This window comes from Pan troglodytes, chromosome 11 (assembly GCF_028858775.2).
Source record: "Pan troglodytes isolate AG18354 chromosome 11, NHGRI_mPanTro3-v2.0_pri, whole genome shotgun sequence".
NCBI lineage: Eukaryota > Metazoa > Chordata > Mammalia > Primates > Hominidae > Pan > Pan troglodytes.
In genome coordinates this window covers 80364427-80384804 of record NC_072409.2, presented here as the reverse complement: position 1 = coordinate 80384804, position 20378 = coordinate 80364427, and the positions used below count along the sequence as shown (strand labels likewise).

At 53.4% G+C, this 20378-nt stretch overlaps 2 protein-coding genes, 1 long non-coding RNA gene and 1 other non-coding gene across 6 annotated transcripts; 3 read left to right on the top strand and 1 right to left on the bottom strand.

The window, feature by feature from the left end:
• Positions 1–5245: 5245 nt before the first annotated feature.
• On the top strand, positions 5246–10019 carry TESK1 (testis associated actin remodelling kinase 1). Its single transcript, XM_054658822.1, has 10 exons — positions 5246–5823; positions 5969–6090; positions 6222–6270; positions 6825–6971; positions 7315–7397; positions 7569–7659; positions 7915–7998; positions 8147–8236; positions 8382–8496; positions 8849–10019. The coding sequence occupies exons 1-10, from the start codon at positions 5605–5607 to the stop codon at positions 9727–9729; spliced, it is 1881 nt and encodes a 626-aa protein (XP_054514797.1). The 5' UTR covers positions 5246–5604; the 3' UTR covers positions 9730–10019.
• Positions 8063–8173, top strand: MIR4667 (microRNA mir-4667). The gene has a single exon (NR_106645.1). It is a non-coding gene; the product is annotated as a microRNA mir-4667 (primary transcript).
• CD72 (CD72 molecule) lies at positions 9968–19501 on the bottom strand. Of its 3 annotated transcripts, XM_063788627.1 has the most exons (10): positions 19473–19501; positions 18686–18825; positions 17958–18065; positions 17120–17191; positions 16545–16634; positions 15888–16223; positions 12825–12970; positions 11774–11889; positions 10575–10726; positions 9968–10286 (listed from the first exon to the last, which is right to left on the bottom strand). In XM_063788627.1, the coding sequence occupies exons 1-9, from the start codon at positions 19475–19477 to the stop codon at positions 10597–10599; spliced, it is 1143 nt and encodes a 380-aa protein (XP_063644697.1). In that variant the 5' UTR covers positions 19478–19501; the 3' UTR covers positions 9968–10286; positions 10575–10596. The 3 variants fall into 3 exon arrangements, with proteins under 3 accessions (XP_063644697.1, XP_009454837.2, XP_009454842.2); XM_009456562.4 differs by lacking the exon at positions 19473–19501 and having other exon boundaries at positions 18686–18872; XM_009456567.5 differs by lacking the exons at positions 18686–18825; positions 19473–19501 and adding an exon at positions 18166–18394.
• On the top strand, positions 16940–19930 carry LOC134807746 (uncharacterized). Its single transcript, XR_010148954.1, has 2 exons — positions 16940–17294; positions 17701–19930. It is a non-coding gene; the product is annotated as an uncharacterized LOC134807746 (long non-coding RNA).
• The last annotated feature ends 448 nt before the right edge of the window (positions 19931–20378 follow it).

Here is a 20378-nt window from a genome sequence, read left to right as displayed (position 1 = left end):
TCGCAGGACAAGAACTCAGGACCCACCAAATGGTGAGGCTAAAAGAGCTGTAACAAACGGGGGTGAGACATGACCCTTGCTTGCCACGTTGTGGGTGAAGGCAAGGAAAGAAGAACTGCAGCCCTTCGGGGAGCCTAGCCCTGGGAGCTCCCCAAGCCAGGGCTGTGACTTCCTCTTTGAGGACCTGCTGTTCCTGGCATCTCCAAGCTTCCAGGCACCAATGTGTCCCCCAGTGCCAGCTGTGGAAGCTGCTTGCCATGTGCCTGGTCCGGCCGCAGGCTTGCAGGGAAATGGTGCCATGCTGGCACCTGGAACTGCCCGCCCCGCTGCAGCACCCGGAATGTCTGACTGTGCACAGTGGCTGGACCCAACGCTCACTCACATACCCCTAACTGTTCCACGCCTGTCTCACCCTTGGCAGGCATGGGACCCAAGCTGGTAGCGTGAGCCAAGCACAGGCTGCCAGGCTGGGTAGGCGAAACGAGCCCAGAGGGCCTGAGCAAAACTGGGGCAAAAGCACCACCAGCCACAGAGGTTTCTGGCCAGAAAAAGGACGCCCCAAAGATCCCGTAACAATAGGACAAGCACCAAAAATGATAACTGGGCGCAGTGGCTCACGCCTGTAATCCCAGCACTTTGGGAGGCCAAAGCAGGAGGATCACCTGAGGTCAGGAGTTTGAGACCAGCCTGGCCAACATGGTGAAACTCTGTCTCTACTAAAAATACAAAAATCAGCCGGGCGTGGTGACAGGTGTCTGTAATCCCAACTACTCAGGAGGCTGAGACAGGGGAATCGCTTGAACCTGGGAAGCGGAGTTTGCAGTGAGCCGAGATCACACCACTGCACTCTAGCCTGGGTGACAGAGCAAGACTCCATCTCAATCAATCAATCAATCAATCAATCAATAACTGGGCTGGGTGCAGTGGCTCATGTCTGTAATCCCAGCACTTTGGGAGGCCAAGGCAGGAGGATCACTTGAGGCCAGGAGTTTGAGACCAGCCTGGGCAAAACATGGTGAGACCCTGTCTCTACAAAAAAATTAAAAATTAGCCAGGTGTGATGGCACGTGCTTGTAGTCCCAGTTACTTGGGAGGCTGAGATGAGAGAATCACTTGAGCCCAGGAGGTCAAGGTTGCAGTGAGCTTTGTGCCACTGCGCTCCAGCCTGAAAAAGAGTGAGACCCGTCTCAAAAAGAAAAAAAAGATAACTAGCAATAATTGAGTACATCACGTATGTGTTAAATTATGAGTTCATAATGGTACTTTAAAAAAAACCTCATCGGTCAACTTTGGAAGATGCTGGGGAACCAACTCATTACTTTGAAAGCTGGTAAAATAAGTGAGAAACAATCAAGTATTTATTCTGCCTTTCCTAGGAAATGTATCTCTGTGTAACAAATAGTTAATGTGGAAAAGTTTCTCCTTATAGAATTATTCTACCTAATACTTCTATAGGAATTCATTCAAAGAAGGAATGATAATATTATTTTCTAACTTTTTATTTATTTTGAGACAGGGTCTTGCTATGATGCCCAGGCTGGACTCGAACTCCTGGGCTCAAGCAACCCTCTCGGCTCAACTTCCCAAGTAGTTGGGACTATAGTCGCGTGCCACCATGCCCAGCTTTAACTCCTCTATTAATGAACCTAGACCAGTGGTTCTTATTCAGGGTCAATTTTGTCCCCCAGAGGACAAATGGCAATGTCTAGACACATTTTTTTATTGTTACAGTCGGGAGGAGGTGCTACTGGCATCCATTAGGTAGAGGCCAGGGATGCTGCTAAACATCCTACAATACACAGGACAGCCCCCTACAATAAAGAATTTTCCAGTCCAAAATGTCAATAGTGCCACGGTTGAGAAACAAATATCAGTTATTAACATCACAAAAAGACCACCACTGTATACCTCCTGTATACCTCCTGATAGAAGTGCTAAAACCATCTACAAATTAGTTTTGCCAAAATAAATCTAAATTTGATTAAGTTACCAATTTATATCAAATACAGAGGATGGAGGAACATGCCAAATTACCACAGAAATCAAGACTCTAAGAAACTCTACAGGACAAATGAACCAGTTTTAAAAAATAGTAAGAAAAAAGATGGAGAATAAGCATAGATCTGCAAAGACTTAAGAAACATATGGCTGGGTGTGGTGGCTCACACCTATAATCCCAGCACTTTGGGAGGCCAAGGCGAATGGAATGCTTGAGCCCAGGAGTTGAGACCAGCCTGGGCAACGTGGCAAACCCCATCTCTACAAAAATACAAAAATTAGACAGGTGTGGTGGTACCCACACCTGAGTAGTCCCAGCTACTCAGAAGGCTGAGGCAGGAGGATTCCTTGAGCCTCGGGGGTGGAGGTTGCTGTGAGCCGAGATCAACCCACTGCACTCCATCCTGGGTGATAGAGCCAGACCCTGTCTCACAAAAAGAGAGACAGACAGACAGACATATCACCTGCAAAGTACAGACCTAATTTAGATTTTGATTCAAATAAACAATTTTTAAAAATCAAACGTAAGACAGTGAGGGAAATGTAAACAACTGGATGCTTGATGACATGAAGGAACTATTGTTTTTTTTTTTTTTTTTTGGTGTGACAATACTGTGATTTGGTTTTAAAGAAGAATCCTTATCATTTAGAGATAACGTACTGAAACATTTACAGGATGAAATGATATGTCAGAAATATACACAAATATGGAGTGGGGAAGAGGGCACGGGTATAGATGAAACAAGATTGGCCATGAATTGCTCATTGGAGAATCACTGACATAGAAGGGTAAATGAAAGTAGGTACTTTCACCTGGGCCAGGTCAAATATGGCAACAGTACAACTGAGGCAAAGGAAAGCCAATTTTGCACTACGGGTTTCCAACAAAATGGTCTTACTAATCCAAGGTAAATAAACATTCATTTTTCTATTCTGTGTGTGTGTGTGTGTTAAGACATTTTCCACCATACAAACAACAACAAAAGGCTTTTTTGAGACAGAGTCCCGCACTTGTCGCCCAGACAGGAGTGTAATGGCGCGATCTTGGCTCACTGCAACCTCCGCCTCCCGGGTTCAAGCGATTCACCTGCCTCAGATTCCAGAGCAGCTGGAATTACAGGCGCTCGCCACATCAGGCTAATTTTTTTGTATTTTTAGTAGAGACGGGGTTTCACTATGTTGGCCAGGCTGGTCTCATCTCCTGATTGAACCACAGTCACAGCCTCCTTCCTAATCAGTCTTGGCCAGGTTGGTCTCATCCTTTCCTGATTGAACCACAGTCACAGCCTCCTTCCTAATCAGTCTCCCGGCCTCCATACAACCACCGCAATCATCTTACAAAAAATAGGCACCTGGCTCTTTGGCTTGGCATTACCATCACCAACTACTACAGTAATTCTCAAACGTGATAAAGGGCCAGAACCCAGTGTCGGTTAAAAGATCTATGATATTAAACAAAATGAGGCATAAATTCCTAGTGTTTACAGATGTCATACAGTAAAAAGCAAATTCACAAATTAGTTGTAGATGTTAACATTAATGTGATGAATGAGCTTGTGCTGAGACCAAACGCCTCCAGAAAAAAGAACAGGATGCACGTGCCCCGTGCAATTCTGTGAGGTTGGCCTGCCTCCACCGGCTGGGGAAGGATTGCGAATGTCTCCCATTCCTCTCGCTCCAAACTTGTGCAATACCTTCCCTTGTACAGCGCACCAAGACAGCATCTGGCCTTCTCTTGACTCTAAGGAATCATGTATCATTTATGACCGTCTTTATTCTTTTCTCAGTAGCCCTCGACAAGCGAGTAGTATTTCTTGGCTCCAAGTCTCATAAACGTGTAACCAGACTCCATTGGAAGACGGTAACCCCACGCGATACGGACTGTGCTTGTATTAATTTTCTTTTAAGCTTACTACAGAAATATCAATACAGTACTTGAGAATTCCTGCAGGACTCAGCCTCGCTTCCTCGAGGAGCTCTCAGCCTGCCTCCGCACTCGAGACGGCAGCTTTCTCTCCCTCCGCCCACCGTTCCGCCGCTAGGTGGCAGGCGGCCCAACGACGCCCTTTTAAACCGTTTGCCCCGGAGTGGCCCGCCGGGATCGCGTGTCACCACCCAACCCTAGCGATGATTGGCTATTTCGCCGAGGCCGGAGGAGGAGCCAGCGGCAGAACCGGAAGCGTCTGGTACGGCGAGTGCACGGAGTCCTGAGACTGCGTGCGCACCCACGCACCGCGCCGACTTAAAGAGGCCAGTTGCAGCCCTTCCTCCGGCCTTAGGGGGCAGACCGTGTTCCTACATGGAGGGCGGAACCCTCACACTGAGGAGGGCTGGGTCACACTGAGGGGAGGAGTCACCTTGAGAGGAGGGGTCACAATGACTAGTGGAGTTCCTCGGAGGTGGGGTCTCACTGCGTGGGAGGAACACAGAGCAAGGGGGTGCAGCACTGAGGGGTTCTGACACACTGACGGTGGCAGTGCCACACTGGGGAAAAGTGCCCCCGAAAGGGAGGTGTCTCACTGAGGAAGGGAGGGGTCTCCGAGGGACAGCGTTCTTTGAGGGGGGTGGGATCTTGCGGAAGGACGGGCTTCCCTGCAGGTGGAGGCTTCTCTCTTAAGAGTCTTTTGGGCAAAGTAGTAAGAGGGAGGTCCCGGCTGGGTGGTCACAGGGCGGAGGACCTGGACTCTCTTCTTTATTGGGAGGCGGCAGGATGAAGTGAGGAGGAGTCGGGGCTAAGCTGGGTATGGGCCGGCCAAAGGCTTCCTATAGCCCCGGGGTATCACAACCTCCCGTGAAGGTAGAAGGTGTTAGGGAGGCCAGAGGTTCAAGGTGTCGGAGTCGAAGAGACCTGGGAAATGGGCAGGCTGGGCCGGGGCGCAGGCCAGGAAGGTGGACAGGTTGCTAGGCTACCTCTGATTGCGGCTGGGCCTGAGGGGCCTTTCTGCCCCGTTGGTCCCTGGAGCCCAGGAATCCGGCAGGTTTCTGAGCCCGATCCTCAACGGACAGTAACCCAGGGAGGAGAGGGGACTCCCTGGGCAGCTAAGCTTCGCATGCGCACCATCAGCCCTTAATTCCCTCCCGTTATTCAAGCTCAGGCCGGAGCTTATTTGACCCGGGCGGCCCAGGGCATCGCGGCCGGAAAGCGGGGAGGCGGGGGTGCGCACCTGAGGGGGCGTGGCCGCTGCCGGGAGGCCGGGCTGGAAGGAGTTAAGCGGAGGCCCGGCCCAGCCCCGCCCCCGGCAGGCCGCGGAGCCTGATCCCCGGCGGCTAAGCGGAGCAGCCGCCGCCCGCCCGCCCGCCCGCCTCCGCCCGCGGCAAGCCAGCCCGCCGGCGCCCCGGAGCGCTGCCGCCACCGTCACCGCCACCGCCCGGTCCAGGCCCAAGCCCAGGCCCTGCGCGGAGCGGAGCGGCGCGGCGTCCACCCGGGCCCAGCCAGCCGGCGCGGCGGGGGCGGGTCCAGGATCTTCGGCGGATCTTCCATTCTCAGGGCGGGAGCCGGAGTCCGGGCGCCCGGGATCGGGCTGGGCCCGCGCCCATGGCAAGCGCGGCCTGTCCGGGCCCTGGGGACCCTGCCATGTGAGGCAGGCCCGGGCTGGGGGCCCGGCCATGGCCGGGGAACGGCCCCCACTGCGGGGCCCTGGGCCCGGGCCTGGAGAGGTGCCGGGGGAGGGGCCCCCGGGGCCGGGGGGCACGGGCGGAGGCCCGGGCCGGGGCCGCCCCTCCTCCTACCGGGCTCTCCGCAGCGCCGTGTCTAGCCTGGCGCGTGTGGACGATTTTCACTGCGCGGAGAAGATCGGGGCCGGCTTCTTCTCTGAGGTCTACAAGGTAGGACCGGCCGAGAGGGCAGAGGGGCGGGACCGAGCCTTCAACCAGAGGCTGAAACTAGGGGGCCGGGAGTGCGGGGAAGAGGGTCCAGACTCCGGCGACCCGCCCGACCTGCCCGGCCCTCGCCGGCTGCTCCTGCCCCCAGGTTCGGCACCGACAGTCAGGGCAAGTCATGGTGCTGAAGATGAACAAGCTCCCCAGTAACCGGGGCAACACACTACGGGAAGTGCAGCTGATGAACCGGCTCAGGCACCCCAACATCCTAAGGTGAGCGGCCCCAGTCTCTGGGCAGCTTGCTGGGCGGGAGAGAAAGGGAAAGATCCCGCGGGAAAAGTGGAACTGAGGAGGAGCTGAGGCCTTTAATAGCCTATCCTTCTATCTTCCCCATCCTCTTGCAGGTTCATGGGGGTCTGTGTGCACCAGGGACAGCTGCACGCTCTTACAGAGGTGAGGATAGGCCAGGAAGGAGGGATCCCCACCCCCCTTCACCCCCAAGGATAAAGGGAGTCAACAGGCCTGGTGGATCTACGGAGGACTAGTGAGAGGCAACAGGATCTCCTCCCAGGGGAGGCTTTCCTGAACTTCCCTTTAGGCAAACCACATATAAAAGGCCTCAACTGCTCTTATTCTCTGTATCCCCTAGAACAGTGCTGTCCAATAGAATTTTCTTCAGTGACGGAAATGTTCTCTATCTGTGCTGTCCAATACAGTAGCCACTAGCCACATGTGGTTAAATTTAAATTATTTTCATTGTTTAGATTTTTTTTGTGGGTCAACTTGATTAAATAAAAAATTTTTTAAATTAGTTAAATTGTTGCACATGGCTAATGGCTATTGAGTTGAACGGGGCAATCCTAGAACATGGATGGGGGGGGTCCTACAGCACAGTCTTACCCCTATGACCTCTGTGATCCTCCGGAGTGTCCCCTAGCGTGTAAGTGGGGGACCTAGAATACAGACTGAAGTCTGACATCTATTCCCATTCACCTCCTATGCACCAGTATATGAATGGGGGGACATTGGAACAGCTGCTCAGCTCCCCTGAACCCCTATCCTGGCCGGTCAGGCTCCACCTGGCCCTGGACATTGCCCGAGGCCTGCGGTACCTGCACTCCAAAGGTGTATTTCACCGCGACCTCACATCCAAGGTAGGCTAGCAGGGTGGGTGGAGACATGAAAGAGGGTTTGAGACTATTAGGTTGTAACTGGCCTGTGGATGTTGGAATATGGATAACAGATATATTAGGATGTTGGAGTGGCAAGGCATTGGAGAATATTGGGGGACCAGGGTGAGGGGAGTGCTCGGAGGGACTGAGTAGCACCCTGTGTTTGGAGTGTTGGATGATGTTGCAATATTGAAGTGCCTTGAAAAACTGGGAGAGCAGAGAGGGTTGGAGTTATGCTGGAGTGACAGGGCTTTGGGTTATACATTGGGAGGCCAGAGAGCAGAAGGTGATGAGTGCATGGGGATACTATGTGTGTGTGTGTCAGAACTGTCTAGTCCGACGGGAAGATCGAGGCTTCACCGCTGTCGTGGGTGACTTCGGGCTGGCCGAAAAGATTCCTGTGTATAGGTGAGATGAATGTCCCTGTTCCCCCAAATCTCCCAGAGTGCCCCTATCTGATGTCCCCAGAGCCCCAGCGATGTTTCCCTTGGGGAACGGAGGGAGTTCACCTCATCCCCTTTTGCCTGGCGGGGATGCCTGAATAGGATGTTTCTGACCACCCTGCCCCTGCCCCTGCAGGGAGGGGGCAAGGAAGGAGCCATTGGCTGTGGTGGGCTCCCCATACTGGATGGCTCCAGAGGTGTTACGGGGTGAGCTGTATGATGAGAAGGTGAGACATCAACCCTTCAGATCCCCAAGGCCTTCCGAGACCCTTGAGGTATTCTCATAAAGCCCCATCCATCCCCAAAACAACCCTACCAGATCTTCAGGAGTCCCCAAGATCCCTTTGCCCCTCACAGGCACCCTTCTAACACATGAAAACTGTCAAGATCCCCCACCCTCAACCAAATTCTGCTATATTCTGTCAAAATTCTGAAATGAAAACTGTTAATTCTTCCCCGACACTATTATCTCTGACCCCCAGGCTGATGTCTTTGCCTTCGGGATTGTCCTCTGTGAGCTCATCGCCCGAGTACCTGCAGACCCTGACTACCTACCACGCACTGAGGTGAATGTTTCTAGGTTTGCAAAGAAAGAATTCCAGACTAGCTGGCTCATAACCAAGGAGGATTCCCTAGAGGTGGAGGTTCTGACTGGGGAGCAGAAGGAGAACCCAAGAAAAGCTGACTTGGAGGTCCCTCCTTCTGTCCCCACAGGACTTTGGCCTGGATGTGCCTGCTTTCCGAACTCTGGTGGGGGATGACTGCCCACTGCCTTTCTTGCTCCTGGCCATCCACTGCTGCAGCGTAAGAGCCTCACACTCCTTCCTGCCCCACCCTGCCCCCATCCATAAGCTGCCATGGCTGCCCTATGGGACCCAGGTGATGGGAGGAAACTCAGAGACCCTCTTTCGGAGCACTGAGTGAAGCCGTTCCTGTCTCTACCCATCAGCTGGAACCCAGCACCCGTGCCCCCTTCACTGAAATTACCCAGCACCTGGAATGGATCCTAGAGCAGCTGCCTGAGCCAGCCCCACTCACCAGGACCGCCCTGACACACAATCAGGGTAAGGGAGCCTGACCTTGACCCAGCTTGAGTCCTTTGGCCTTTGTCCTCCCTAGAACTCAGAGGTGACGTGGGGGAGGCTAAGTATATTTATTAGTTGAAAAGGCTGGGGGTCGGGCTGGGGTAGGGTGGGAGGACATCTCCAAGAAGACAGTTTCCTAATGCTAAAGCTTGAGGGAGAGGAGGGGAAAGAAGTAAAAGGGGCCTGGAGATGACATCGCCCCTTTCCAAAGCACCAGGTGGGACTCCCTTTTTCAAGCTCTAGTCCCACCAGCCTCCTGGAGAATAGTGAGGCCCTGAAGGAGCTGTGATCAAATGCTGAGGACAGTGATTCCAGACTTCTCTGTCTACAGGCTCTGTTGCAAGAGGGGGTCCCTCTGCCACGCTTCCCAGGCCAGATCCCCGGCTTTCCCGAAGCCGGTCAGACCTCTTCCTGCCCCCATCACCAGAATCACCCCCCAACTGGGGGGACAATCTGACTCGAGTCAACCCCTTCTCACTACGGGAAGACCTCAGGGGTGGCAAGATCAAGCTCTTGGACACGCCCAGCAAGCCAGTCCTGCCTCTTGTGCCACCATCACCATTCCCATCCACTCAGCTGCCCTTGGTGACCACCCCGGAGACCCTGGTCCAGCCTGGGACACCTGCCCGCCGCTGCCGCTCACTACCCTCATCCCCCGAGCTCCCCCGCCGTATGGAGACAGCACTGCCAGGTCCTGGCCCTCCCGCCGTGGGCCCCTCGGCTGAAGAGAAGATGGAGTGCGAGGGCAGCAGCCCTGAGCCGGAACCTCCAGGACCAGCGCCCCAGCTGCCTCTGGCTGTGGCCACAGACAACTTCATCAGCACCTGTTCCTCGGCCTCCCAACCCTGGTCCCCTAGATCAGGACCCGTCCTCAATAACAATCCCCCAGCTGTGGTGGTGAACTCCCCACAAGGCTGGGCTGGGGAGCCCTGGAACCGGGCCCAGCATAGCCTGCCCCGGGCGGCAGCCCTGGAGCGGACAGAACCCTCGCCACCCCCTTCAGCTCCCCGGGAGCCCGATGAGGGGCTGCCCTGTCCTGGCTGCTGCCTCGGCCCCTTCAGCTTTGGCTTCCTGTCCATGTGCCCCCGCCCCACACCAGCTGTTGCCCGCTACCGCAACCTGAACTGTGAGGCGGGCAGTCTCCTCTGCCACCGAGGGCACCACGCCAAGCCACCCACACCCAGCCTGCAGCTGCCTGGGGCACGCTCTTAGCAGTGGAGCCTGTGGTCTCAGGCCTCCAACTTTGGCCTTCAGGACACCCTGTAAGAACAGAGCACACTTGCTGGACAGTGCCAGTCCCAGATGGGCTGACCGGCTCTTCTCCCCGTGTAGGGGAGCCCCAGCATGGACTCAAGGGACAGAGCACTTCCAGTCGACCCCCGGCTCGCGTTCTCGTGGGGATCACTGAACCAGACACAGCATTGCTGACACATGAGACTAACACGTGCAATTATTTAAAAAGATTTCAATAAAACTGCCTGGCTGGCTCCGGGCCGCCCCTATCCGCTCAGCCCGTGCGCCCTCCTCCCCCACCCCATTCTACCATGGGAAGTTCTTGGGGGGAGGCCAAAGTCCCTTCTAGAGGTGGCTTCACCCTTTTCCCAGGAACAGTCCAGTTTCAGGAAGAGGGAGCAGGCAGCAGGCTGGCTGGAAGTGTCAGGTGTGGGTCAGCCGGTGGCTGGGCACTGCCCAGAATGAAGGAGATGGTCTGAGGAACCCCAGGCCTCAGGTTAGGAAGGAGGGGCACAGGTTCTTGTTGGCATGAGTGTCTGGGAAAGTAAAGTATCAGTGAGCTCCACGGTTGACTTAACTGAACCCTCATCCCACTCACCCCATCTCCTCCTCAGCTCTCGACAGCCACACCACCAGCCTCCCATAAGTTGTAGGCCTTACCTGTCCCTCCCTGCCCACCCCACCCTAACAAGCAGACCAAGCAACTGGAGGCTGTGGAGGAACTTTCATCCCAGGTACAAGTTTTCTCTTGGGCCCCTGGGCCCCTGCTCTGAGTCCCTCTGCCCCTGGACTCCCCATGCCTCAGCCCCATCCCTCACTCTTACCAACTCAGTGCAAAGGACTGTCCTAATCTGGAAACCTGAAAGCTGTCATCTCACAGATGTAGGGAAGAGAACTTCTACATGACTCTGACTCCAGTGTCCACCATGACCAAGTTTTATGTACCTTGTTACATTTTGAGCTTTGAGCATAAGTCCTAAAAAGTAGTAAGGTAGAGCTAGGATATGCTCTGGACATATCCCACCCTCCTCTCCCCTTCCCCTGCATAAAACCTAAATCCTAACTCACCCTGCCTGCCTAAGGCCACATCTGGGCATGGTTCAGGACAGATGTCTGGAGTTCAACTAAAACAGGCTTTAGAACCAGCAGAGGGAAAAATCACTCGAGGTCTTAAAGATGGGAAGGCCGGGCTGGGCACGGTGGCTCATGCCTGCAATCCCAGCATTTTGGGAGGCCAAGGCGGGCGGATCACAAGGTCAGGACATCGAGACCATCCTGACTAACACGGTGAAACCCCGTCTCTACTAAAAATACAAAAAATTAGCCGGGCATGGCGGTGTGCGCCTGTAGTCCCAGCTGCTGGGGAGGCTGAGGCAGGAGAATGGTGTGAACCCCTGAGGCGGAGCTTGCAGTGAGCTGAGATTGCACCACTGCACTCCAGTCAGGGCGACAGAGCGAGACTCCATCTCAAAAAAAAAAAAAAAGATGGGAAGGCCAATTGAGGAACATAAGGAGGTTGCCACCCTGTTTCAGGGTCCCTAGGGTTGATCCTCAATGGTACCCCACTGCTGTCTTGATCACAGTGAAGTGGAGCTTCGATGGTACCCCCGCTGCTCCCTTGCTTACTTCACTGAGGCAGCTCTAGTGCCCCAAGTGGCCGCTACTGAGAAAGTACAACCTCAGTTTGGGTGGCCTTGTCGAAGGATGGAGAAACGCTGCTGTCATCAGCTGTGGAGCCTTAACTAAATCCTTAATGTCTCTCCCTAAAAGATAGCGTAGGTCCCAACCTAGTAGTTACTGAAACAAAAAAGTATGTGCCAGGGACTTCTAGGTGGAAATAGAATGGAGAATAAGATTGCCCTAAGAAGTTATTAATCAAATAGAGGAAACAGACAAATAGGCAATTACAGTGTTGATTTATGGGAGAGTCCTGAGGGGACCAGGTGGGAAGGAAATCTGATTACCATGTCTTTATGGAGGGGATTATGGAGTTGAAAATACCCAGAAGTCCTAACAAACTTACCTAGTGCGTTGTGTATCATCAGTCAACTTCCAATCCTTGTTAGAGCTGAGGCCAGTCCAATATGAATTCCCTGAACCACCATTTGGCAACAGTGAATTTAAGAAGTAGTAAGAGTGCTGAGAGGAGATTCAGAGAGACCAGAGATACATGGAGAGTGATGAGAAATATGGAAGAAAATGCACACCCTAGGGAGGCCTCAGCTTTGGCAAGGGGGCTGTATATATGACAGCTCTTTGGTAACTTGTCCTTGAATCCATCAAGTGCCACCCTGCAGATGCAGGCTCACTGCTAAATTTGCCTTCCAGCTGAGTAAGAATCTCTGCCAGCCTTTGGAGGGGAGTCATTGTGTGTGCTGTTCTGGCCCCAAGGAACTAATCCCTACAATCCAGCCCACCAGGTGTGGGACCTGTCTGCCTGAGAGGCCAGAAGAGTCCAGGAACCTGTCAAGCAGCCCAGGGAGCTGACCAGCAAGCTGAGATGAGATACACATTAAAGTAGAGGCCGGGCGCAGTGGTTCACACCTATAATCCCAGCACTTTGGGAGACTGAAGCAGGTGGATCACCTGAGGCCAGGAGTTAGAGACCAGCCTGACCAATATGGTGAAACCCCGACTCTATTAAAAATACAAAAATTAGCTGGGCGTGGTGGCATGTGACTGTAGTCCCAGCTACTCAGGAGGCTGAGACAGGAGAATTGCATGAACCCAGGAGGCAGAGGTTGCAGTGAGGTGAGATTATGCAAGTGCACTCCAGCCTGGGTGACAGAGTGAGACTCTGTCTCAAAAAAAAAAAAAAAAATGTAGATATGGTTCCTAAGTTTCCATTCTCATGCCAACTCTAATCAGTTACTAGGGGCTGCCTGGACCACTGTGCTGAGAAGATGCAGAGGTTGTTTCCAAGCTCAGAGGTCAAGAGTATTGTGATTCTCAGTTTCTTCCATGGAAAAGGAATGGCCACCCCAGCCATGTGTGCACTGCCATTCCTGACTTGATGACATATGTCCCTTTACCTAATAGTACCCACTGCAGTCTGTGAGTAAGGATATGCTTACTGATTGTGGATAAAGTTCACTGAATGTGGCCAGCTTGGAAGACAGAGTTTCACATTGTTTTTGGCTCTCCTGCCAATTTTTTGAAGTAAGTGAGATGTAAAAGCAGCTTTTCTGATGCATTATCCATCCCGACAGACAGCAGGTGTCTAAAAAGCAGAAAGAGTGTGATAGCAGCAACAGTTGGGATGAAAGTGACTACTCAGCAATCTTTTGCTAACAATATTCCCCTAGAGTTAATCTCAGCACCTGCATGGACTTCTATGATCTTTGCAATCTTTCTTTCTTTTGCATCCCCTGGAAACACCATACCTGTCCTTACTTAGTAAAAAGACTTTAACATTCAACAACATTACTTCTTAGCAATCTGGGAGGTCTGTCTTAATAGGGCTGATTTTATTACCCCAATTTCTGAACAATTGCAGTCCACCCTGACACTTTACCTAACATCTCTTGGGCCCATCTCCTCCACTCCCTAAAGCACCCCTCACTGCACATCCTCCACTCCTCCAGCACTGGCCCCCTCCGTCCCTCTCCAATTTCCTACAAGCAGAAAATGTTGTGTACTGTTTTGCAGAAACTGAGCTCTCTCCTTTTCCCTCCTCTCCACCTCAAAATTTCTCTTCTCTGTTCTTCTTTTCCTGACTATCCATAAGAAATAAATATCCCTCTTTCTTCAACATCCTACATCCCAATGTGCACTTCTGATCCCAGGCCACCTCTCTCCATTGCTTTGTTCCATCAGTCCTACCTTCATCACTCAAAAATCATTCCCTCTCCACTAGCTCCCTCTCTTCTCTCTACATATCCTCATGTCCCCACCCTGCTACTCCCTTGAGCTACTGTCCTATGGCAACTTAAAGGAATGAAAAGAAATCCCTGCTGGGCACAATGGCTCACTTCTGTAATCCCAGCACTTTGGGAGGCCGAGGCGGGGTGGATCACCTGAAGTCAGGAGTTCAAGACCAGCCTGGTCAACATGGTGAAACCCCACCTCTACTAAAAATACCAAAAAATACCCAGGCACCATGGCGCATGCCTATAATCCCAGTTACTCGGGAGGCTGAGGCAAAAGGATAGCTTGAATCCAGGAGGCAGAGGTTGCAGTGAGCCCAGATCACGCCACTGCACTCCAGCCTGGGAGTGCACTTCAGTCTCACGGAGCGAGACTCCGCCTCAAAAAAAAAAAAAAAAAAAGAAATCTGTATGGCCAAATGGAAGAGGGTGAGGAGATAAGTGGCACACTGAAAGGTAGGCAGGAGTGATGGAAGCCATGTTAAGGATTTTTATTTTTATATTATGAGGAAGAGAAAGTCAGTGTAGGGTTTTACACAGAGGAATTTTGTTCACTAGCTATATCCCAAGTGCCTGGGCACAGTGCTAGAACATATTATATGTTATGTATGCCATAACTGTTTATGTAATCAATTAACTGGAATGCTGTAGATTGGGTGACATGATCAGATTTTTGTTTGTAAAAGATGACCCTGGCTCCAATATGAAGAATGGACTGCAGGGAGAGGAGTGAGTAGGAAAAACATTTAGAAAGCTGTTGCAGATATCCTTGCAAAAGATGAGGATGGGCAAAAATCCATATGGATATATAGACTTGGTGATGGAAAGTGAAGGGAATTCCTCTCTGAAAGAGTGGAAGATGAGGACATCTGCTGAAAGTGAGGGAGAAGGAGTTACTATGGAGAGCAAGCTGACCACTGCAAAGGTTGCCAGGCAGTGCTGAGAGACTAGAGTCTCAGTGGCACTGAGCAGAATGATTCCACAATTTGTCACACCTTGGTGCTGACCATGGGCAGTTGGGTTCATCCAGAGTTCAAATTTTGCCCATCAGGTACACTAGAAGGATAATGGAACAAAGAAGTGAGTGAGCCAGGTGCGGTGGCTCACGACTGTAATCTCAGCACTTTGGGAGGCTGAGGCAGGAGGATCGCTTGAGCCCAGGAGTTCGATACCGGCGAGGGAAACATAGTGAGACCTTGTCTCTATTTAAAAAAATAAGTGAGTAGTTGAAGTGATGGGCTCCAAACCCATGATAGGTAGGGAGAGAAGTGTGGACAGGAGACAGCTGATGGGAAGGGAGAAAAAGGGGAGTCAGCAGATTGGAGGCCTCGATGAGATCAAAAAAGTGTGGGGAAAACCTGCAGGAGTGGTGGGCAGCTGTGATCAGAGTGGAAGTCTGAAACCATCCTTTCGCCAGAAGAGCAATTTGGGAGGTAGAGGTCTAACATGCTGCTAAGAGAATGGGCAGCCCTGGCATGGAACTGATGGTCACAGAGGGTAATGTTAAGGAAATGAGGGCAAGGGGTGTCTGCACATAATCTTGTTGTCTTGTGCCTGGGGAGATCACCCAGATGACCCTCAAGCTAGACAGAGCCTAAACCTGATCATAGCCCAAAAACACCCCAGTCCCCTTGGGTGTGGCACCTTGCCTAGACCCTCAGCCTGTTTTGATACAGCCTTGCCTCTTTTATGTGTCCCTTTCCCCATCTCCACCTACTGGCTGGGGTCCTGCTTTCAAAATGAATGGACACCCCATCCTAGTTCCCTACACCACAACTCCCAGCTCCACCTCGCTGTGAGTGCTGAGCGCCTCACTGCCTTGCCCCACCACCAGGTTGTACTCCATGTCAGCCAGTAAGTCTTACCCTTTGGGGAGATCTCAGCTATAACGAAAATTAATTAAAAATGAGGTCCCTGTCTTTAGAAAGATGTGCAAACCGCCAAGTTCACATCCAAATTTGGGGGCGTTCCCAGATCCTTGTCACTGATATCAACCGGAAGAAACCTTGGACAGTGTGATTTGGACTGCTGGCTGCCATCCTCCTCTACCCTACAGGATGAGCCTTGGAGCTGAGTGGGTCCCCCTAACTCTAGTATGCAGCTTGGTCCTTCTCTCTGTTGGCCAAGGCTGAACAGCTCATGTCAGCCACCACTCTGGTTCACTGCCCCTTTCCTGAACACCTCACAGGCCCCTGGGTGATAGACTCCTGCCACTAGTATCTCCTTGCTCCAATCCATCCCTCCCTTCTCTCCTCTCCCCAGAGCGGATACCTGCTGAGCCGCATGTGAAGAAGGGCTTCAGTCTGTTCTCCATGTTGCTCAGCTTCTGCTCCAAGGCCCTCCTCTGTTGCTCCTCACTTTGCAAGGTCTCCTTCGTCTTCTGTCTGTCTGCCTGGCAGGCCTGTAGCTGCCCTTCGGCCGCCTGATGAGCCCTCTGTTCCACCTGTAGTGCTTCCTGACTCTGCGCCAGCTCTCTCCTGGACCCCTGCAGATCCTCTGCACTCTGTCCCAGCTGCGTTATCTTGAGGTGGAGCTGCTGCCTCAGGCTGCTGTTAGTGACTTCCAGAACCCTGTTCGTCTGCTGGAGCTGCTGAGACACCTGCAGATCTGTTTGGCCACAGAGATTTGGTGGATGTCTTCTCCAGCCCTGCCCTAGTGCCCTGAGACTGCAGCATCAGCCCTTTTTCTGCTTCTTGCAACTTTTTGCATCACAGGCTGAAATACAAGATTTGACTGACTAAAGCGTAAGGAGGTACTGGATTAGGTGAGGACAATTCAGGAAGACAACAGCCCTGGCTGGAAACCAAACCCAAAGCTAAGGAGGTGGTGGTAGTGACTATGATCCCTGCTGAGGAAGATCAGCTTTGGGGCGAGAGTCGGGACGAAAGTCGTTCGGTGTAAGTGGGAAGTAGGGACAGCCTTACTCACAGCGCACTCCCAGGCAGATGGCGGCCACTCCTAACAGCAGGCAGGTGAGGAGCAGGCCGAGCAGGAGGTATCGCAGGCAGGCTGTGCGGCCTTAGGGGGACAGTGGGATGGATGAGGGCAGTCAGCCCCCGTAAAGAATGTAGAGAGGAAGGGACAGGTCCGTGGGGGAGACCCCTGGGGAAGGCATCCCTAAGAGGAGGGCGGTGCAGAGCTGAGGGGGCAAGCATGGTGGTTTCTGTTGGGTAGCGGGGTGTTTCGCAGGTAGGGGAGAGGGTGTTCCAGAATCAGTGCTGGTGGGGACTCGGGGGCGTTACCTGGGAGAAGGGGAAGGAAATATCAGACGGAGAGAGGGGAAGGGGGGCAGGTAGGTGAATTGGGACCATCCGCAGGGGGGCGGTGCACGTCGGATTCAGGCGCACCGGATGAAGGTGAATGTGGCAAGGCAGCCCGGGCGGTCGGAAGGACTGCGCCCGGGTTTATCCCGGAAAGAGCTGCACCCCGCGGGGCCCAGCGCCATCCGCAGCCGGGACAGGCGCGAGCACTTGGCCCCGCGGCTGCCCCGCACAGGCACTCACAGGGGAGAATCCGCCCGACAGCTGGTGACGTCACGGCTCTCCAGGACGCAGTTGGCTGCTCCGACTTGACCGCTGTCGAGGGGAGCATCCAGTGTGAGACCGGAAGCCCCGAGTGTTGCCCCTTCTCCTCCTGCGCACCCGCTTCGCCCTCGCCACTGGGAAACTCCAGTCTGCCGTACGTTGCCTGCTAGAGTTGCTCTGGGACACAGTGTCACTCTCCTGAGTTCCTCCTCTGCCCGGGACTCTCTCGGCTTCCTCCTGGGTCTCACTGTATCTTTTCCCGGGACCCCCTCATCTCTCCTAGTTCTGCCTTTATCGTTTCCTCAGAGGCCCCTTATCTGTCGGCTCCAAGCCCTCTCCCCCTTTGCTCTCATCCATCTCCCATCACCTCTTTTCCCTCCCATGGCTCCCCGTTTCCCATTAGAACTCATCCCCCACAGGGCTGCCCTATCCCTCCGCAGCCCTTATCTCCCCGAAAGGGGTCTCCACCTTGCCGGAGGAATCTTTCTTCCTCCCCTGGCTCCCATTTATCCTGTTCCTATTCTTCTGTTTCCTAAGAACCGCCCTCCTCCTTTCCCCAGGGTATTGTGCTCTCAAGAATACTGTGGGCCATGGCGTGGGGGCGCACGCCTGCAATCCCAACACTTTGGGAGGCCAGGGCAGGAGGATCACTTGAGCCCAGGAGGTCGAGGCTGCAGTGAGCCATGATCACACCACTGCACTCCAGCCTGAGTGACAGAACAAGACCCTGTCTCAAGAACAACAACAAAAACATTGTGGACTCCCCAGCTCAAGACACAGCCCCCCAACAAACACACATCCCCCAGGCTCTCCAGACCTGCTTTGTCCCCTAGTACAGAAGAAGCCAAGCTTGAGGGCACCCCTAGGACTGCGGGCACTTGAACATTCTCGTAGGTGATTTCCTCATCATCATCAGCCCCTGGGTCTAGAGAGAAGAGAAAAGGGACCAAGGTGGGATTTGGGAATGGGATCTGTGGGGCGGGAAGTGGGGATGCAGGATCAAGGGGAGGCCTCATCCCCCTTACCCTGTCCTAACCGGCTGGAGATGCTCTTCTTCAGGGGAGCCTTCACAAACCTCAGATCTGCATAGGTGATGGCCTCAGCCATGGTCCTGAGCAGCTCTGCCCCCACTCGTCTTCCCTGTCATCCACTGTCCTCCCTTGCCCCTCTCGTCTCTGTCCGTTTACAACTAGGCTCTGTGTTCCCTCTGTGACTGCATGGCTTAGCAATTGGCCCTGTGACTTCCAGTCACAAAAGAGGAAGGTGTTAGCAAGTCTCAAACAGATGGGCTCAATGAAGCAGAAGGCATCCCTGGGCCAGGGCCAGAGGGGCCACGGAGGGGACGCTGAGGTCCAGAACACAGGGGTAGGGGATGGGCCTGTCCCCATGTCCTCCCTGTGCTTCCTCTCCATGCATCTTAAACCCATATGGGCCATGCTGGGCCCCAAACTCGGTCCTTCTGATTATCTGCCCTGATCTGCCCCACCCTCCTCCTGGCTGCCTTGTCCACTGGGGCTTATGATGTGTAGCTGGAGCTGCACTGACCCAGACGATCTCCCCAGCTCCAGGGTGAGGCTCCATTCTCCCCATGAGACTGGGGGTTCCTGGTTTGCATCCCTTGCTTCTCATCATCCTGGGGTTTCCAGTAACTGGGGGTTCCAGTAACTGGGGGTTCAGGAACAGGCCTGGGCCAGAGGTGAAGGTAAGGAACAGCCATGGCTGCAGCACCTCTGGAAAGGCAAGTGGCAGCACTGCCCCCCATGCACCCTCATGGGGAGCCAGGGAGCAGGTGAGCAAGGGAGTTGCAGAGGGCTTAAGAAGGGCTGCAGCTTCCTAGGTGAAGTCAAGGCAGAGGAGCAGAACAGAGCCAGAGGCCAAGCACAGATTCTGGACCAGCAGAGGTTTTGACATTTTCTTGGTTTGGTTTTGGTTCTTCTCTTACTTTCCTAGCAAAGTTCTTTCTTTAAAAAGTCCCAAAGCTGTCCCTTCACACCCAGCCCCAAGGAAAAAGGGGGCATTTGTGGCGGAGGACCCAGGGACTGTGAGGCCCTCATAGGTGGTGGGGGCCTGGCTGATGGAGGAGAGAGGGAACCACTTGGGGGAAAGGGGGCTGCTGAGCAGGGGTGCCCAAAGGTGCTCCCTAATGTTCTTTTACCGGGATGTGACCCCTACTAGGAACCCCAAAATGGCCTACATCCAGGATAGGAAGGCGCTAGAACAAGATGTAGTGTGGGGGTGGGAAGAACCCGCCCCTAGCAAAGTGACATCCGCCCCGCAGAATCCCCCTCCTGCAGCTGTGGGGAGGAAAAAGGAAGGGGGAAAAGGTCCTCACCACATGCCAACAGCTCGGATGATTGGTGATGTGTGGCAGGACACTGCCAGGGACCCTAGAGCTCTGCCAATAGCTCCGCCCAGCCAGCCCTAGAGGAAGTGGCCACTGAGGCAAAGCTGTGACCTCAAAAATGTACTTGTAGAGAGGCACGTGTGCATGTGTGTGCATGGATATGCATGTTCCCAGGACTTTGCAGTCTGTTAGGGCATCTGTGAGGTGAGCGGCTATGTCAGAGCCTGCCTGGAGGAGGAAGCCTTCTGTGGGCTGAAGGCTGCCTGTGATCACTGTTATTTTCCATGGCAGAGAATGACGGGTCATTTTCAGAAAAGTCGTCAAAGGTCATCACAAGAGATCCTACAAGTATTTCCTTTTTGAAGCTCACTGTTTCCTAAGGTGCCTCTGCAGCTGTTAACTGTCCTTGCTTGATTAAAGTTTCCAACAACCTAGACCTTCCCCCAGATACAGAGAGTGGTATGTGGTGGTGACTCCCTGGGGACCTCAGGGGCCCTGAGAGTGAGTGGGAGGGTATAGAGCAGCTGGTGGCAGGGGTGGGTGGGGTGGGAAGAGTCAAATACTTGAACCTGTGGTGTACAGGGGGTGGGTGTGGGCAGTGTGTGAGTAAATCAATTGCAGGAACATTTGCAGGAGTTCCACAAACTGTAGAATGTCCCAGTTTTCAGATCCAATACACAGGTGAACATGATGTAGATGCCAGGTAAAATGCCAAAACCAAGCTTCTAGTCTGCACTCAAAAAGGTGTCTGTGGCCAACATAGTGAAACCCCGTCTCTACTAAAAATACAAAAAAATTAGCCCGGTGTGGTGGCTCGAACCTGTAGTCCCAGCTACTCAGGAGGCTGAGGCAGGAGAATTGCTTGAACCCAGGAGGTGGAGGTTGCAGTGAGCC

Bases quoted from the DNA above. Each gene is read 5' to 3' on its own strand.
- CD72 (XM_009456562.4), bottom strand. From the start codon at position 18,857: ATGGCTGTTCCTTACCTTCACCTCTGGCCCAGGCCTGTTCCTGAACCC. The intron at 16,635-17,119 runs GTGAGTGCCTGT...TGTCCCCCTAAG, and splicing joins TGTCGGGCGGATTCTCCCCT to GCCGCACAGCCTGCCTGCGA. The intron at 10,727-11,773 runs GTAAGTTTGTTA...ACTACTTTTTAG, and splicing joins GATGATACACAACGCACTAG to GACTTATGCTCAAAGCTCAA.
- TESK1 (XM_054658822.1), top strand. From the start codon at position 5,605: ATGGCCGGGGAACGGCCCCCACTGCGGGGCCCTGGGCCCGGGCCTGGA. The intron at 5,824-5,968 runs GTAGGACCGGCC...TCCTGCCCCCAG, and splicing joins TCTTCTCTGAGGTCTACAAG to GTTCGGCACCGACAGTCAGG. The intron at 7,660-7,914 runs GTGAGACATCAA...TCTGACCCCCAG, and splicing joins GTGAGCTGTATGATGAGAAG to GCTGATGTCTTTGCCTTCGG.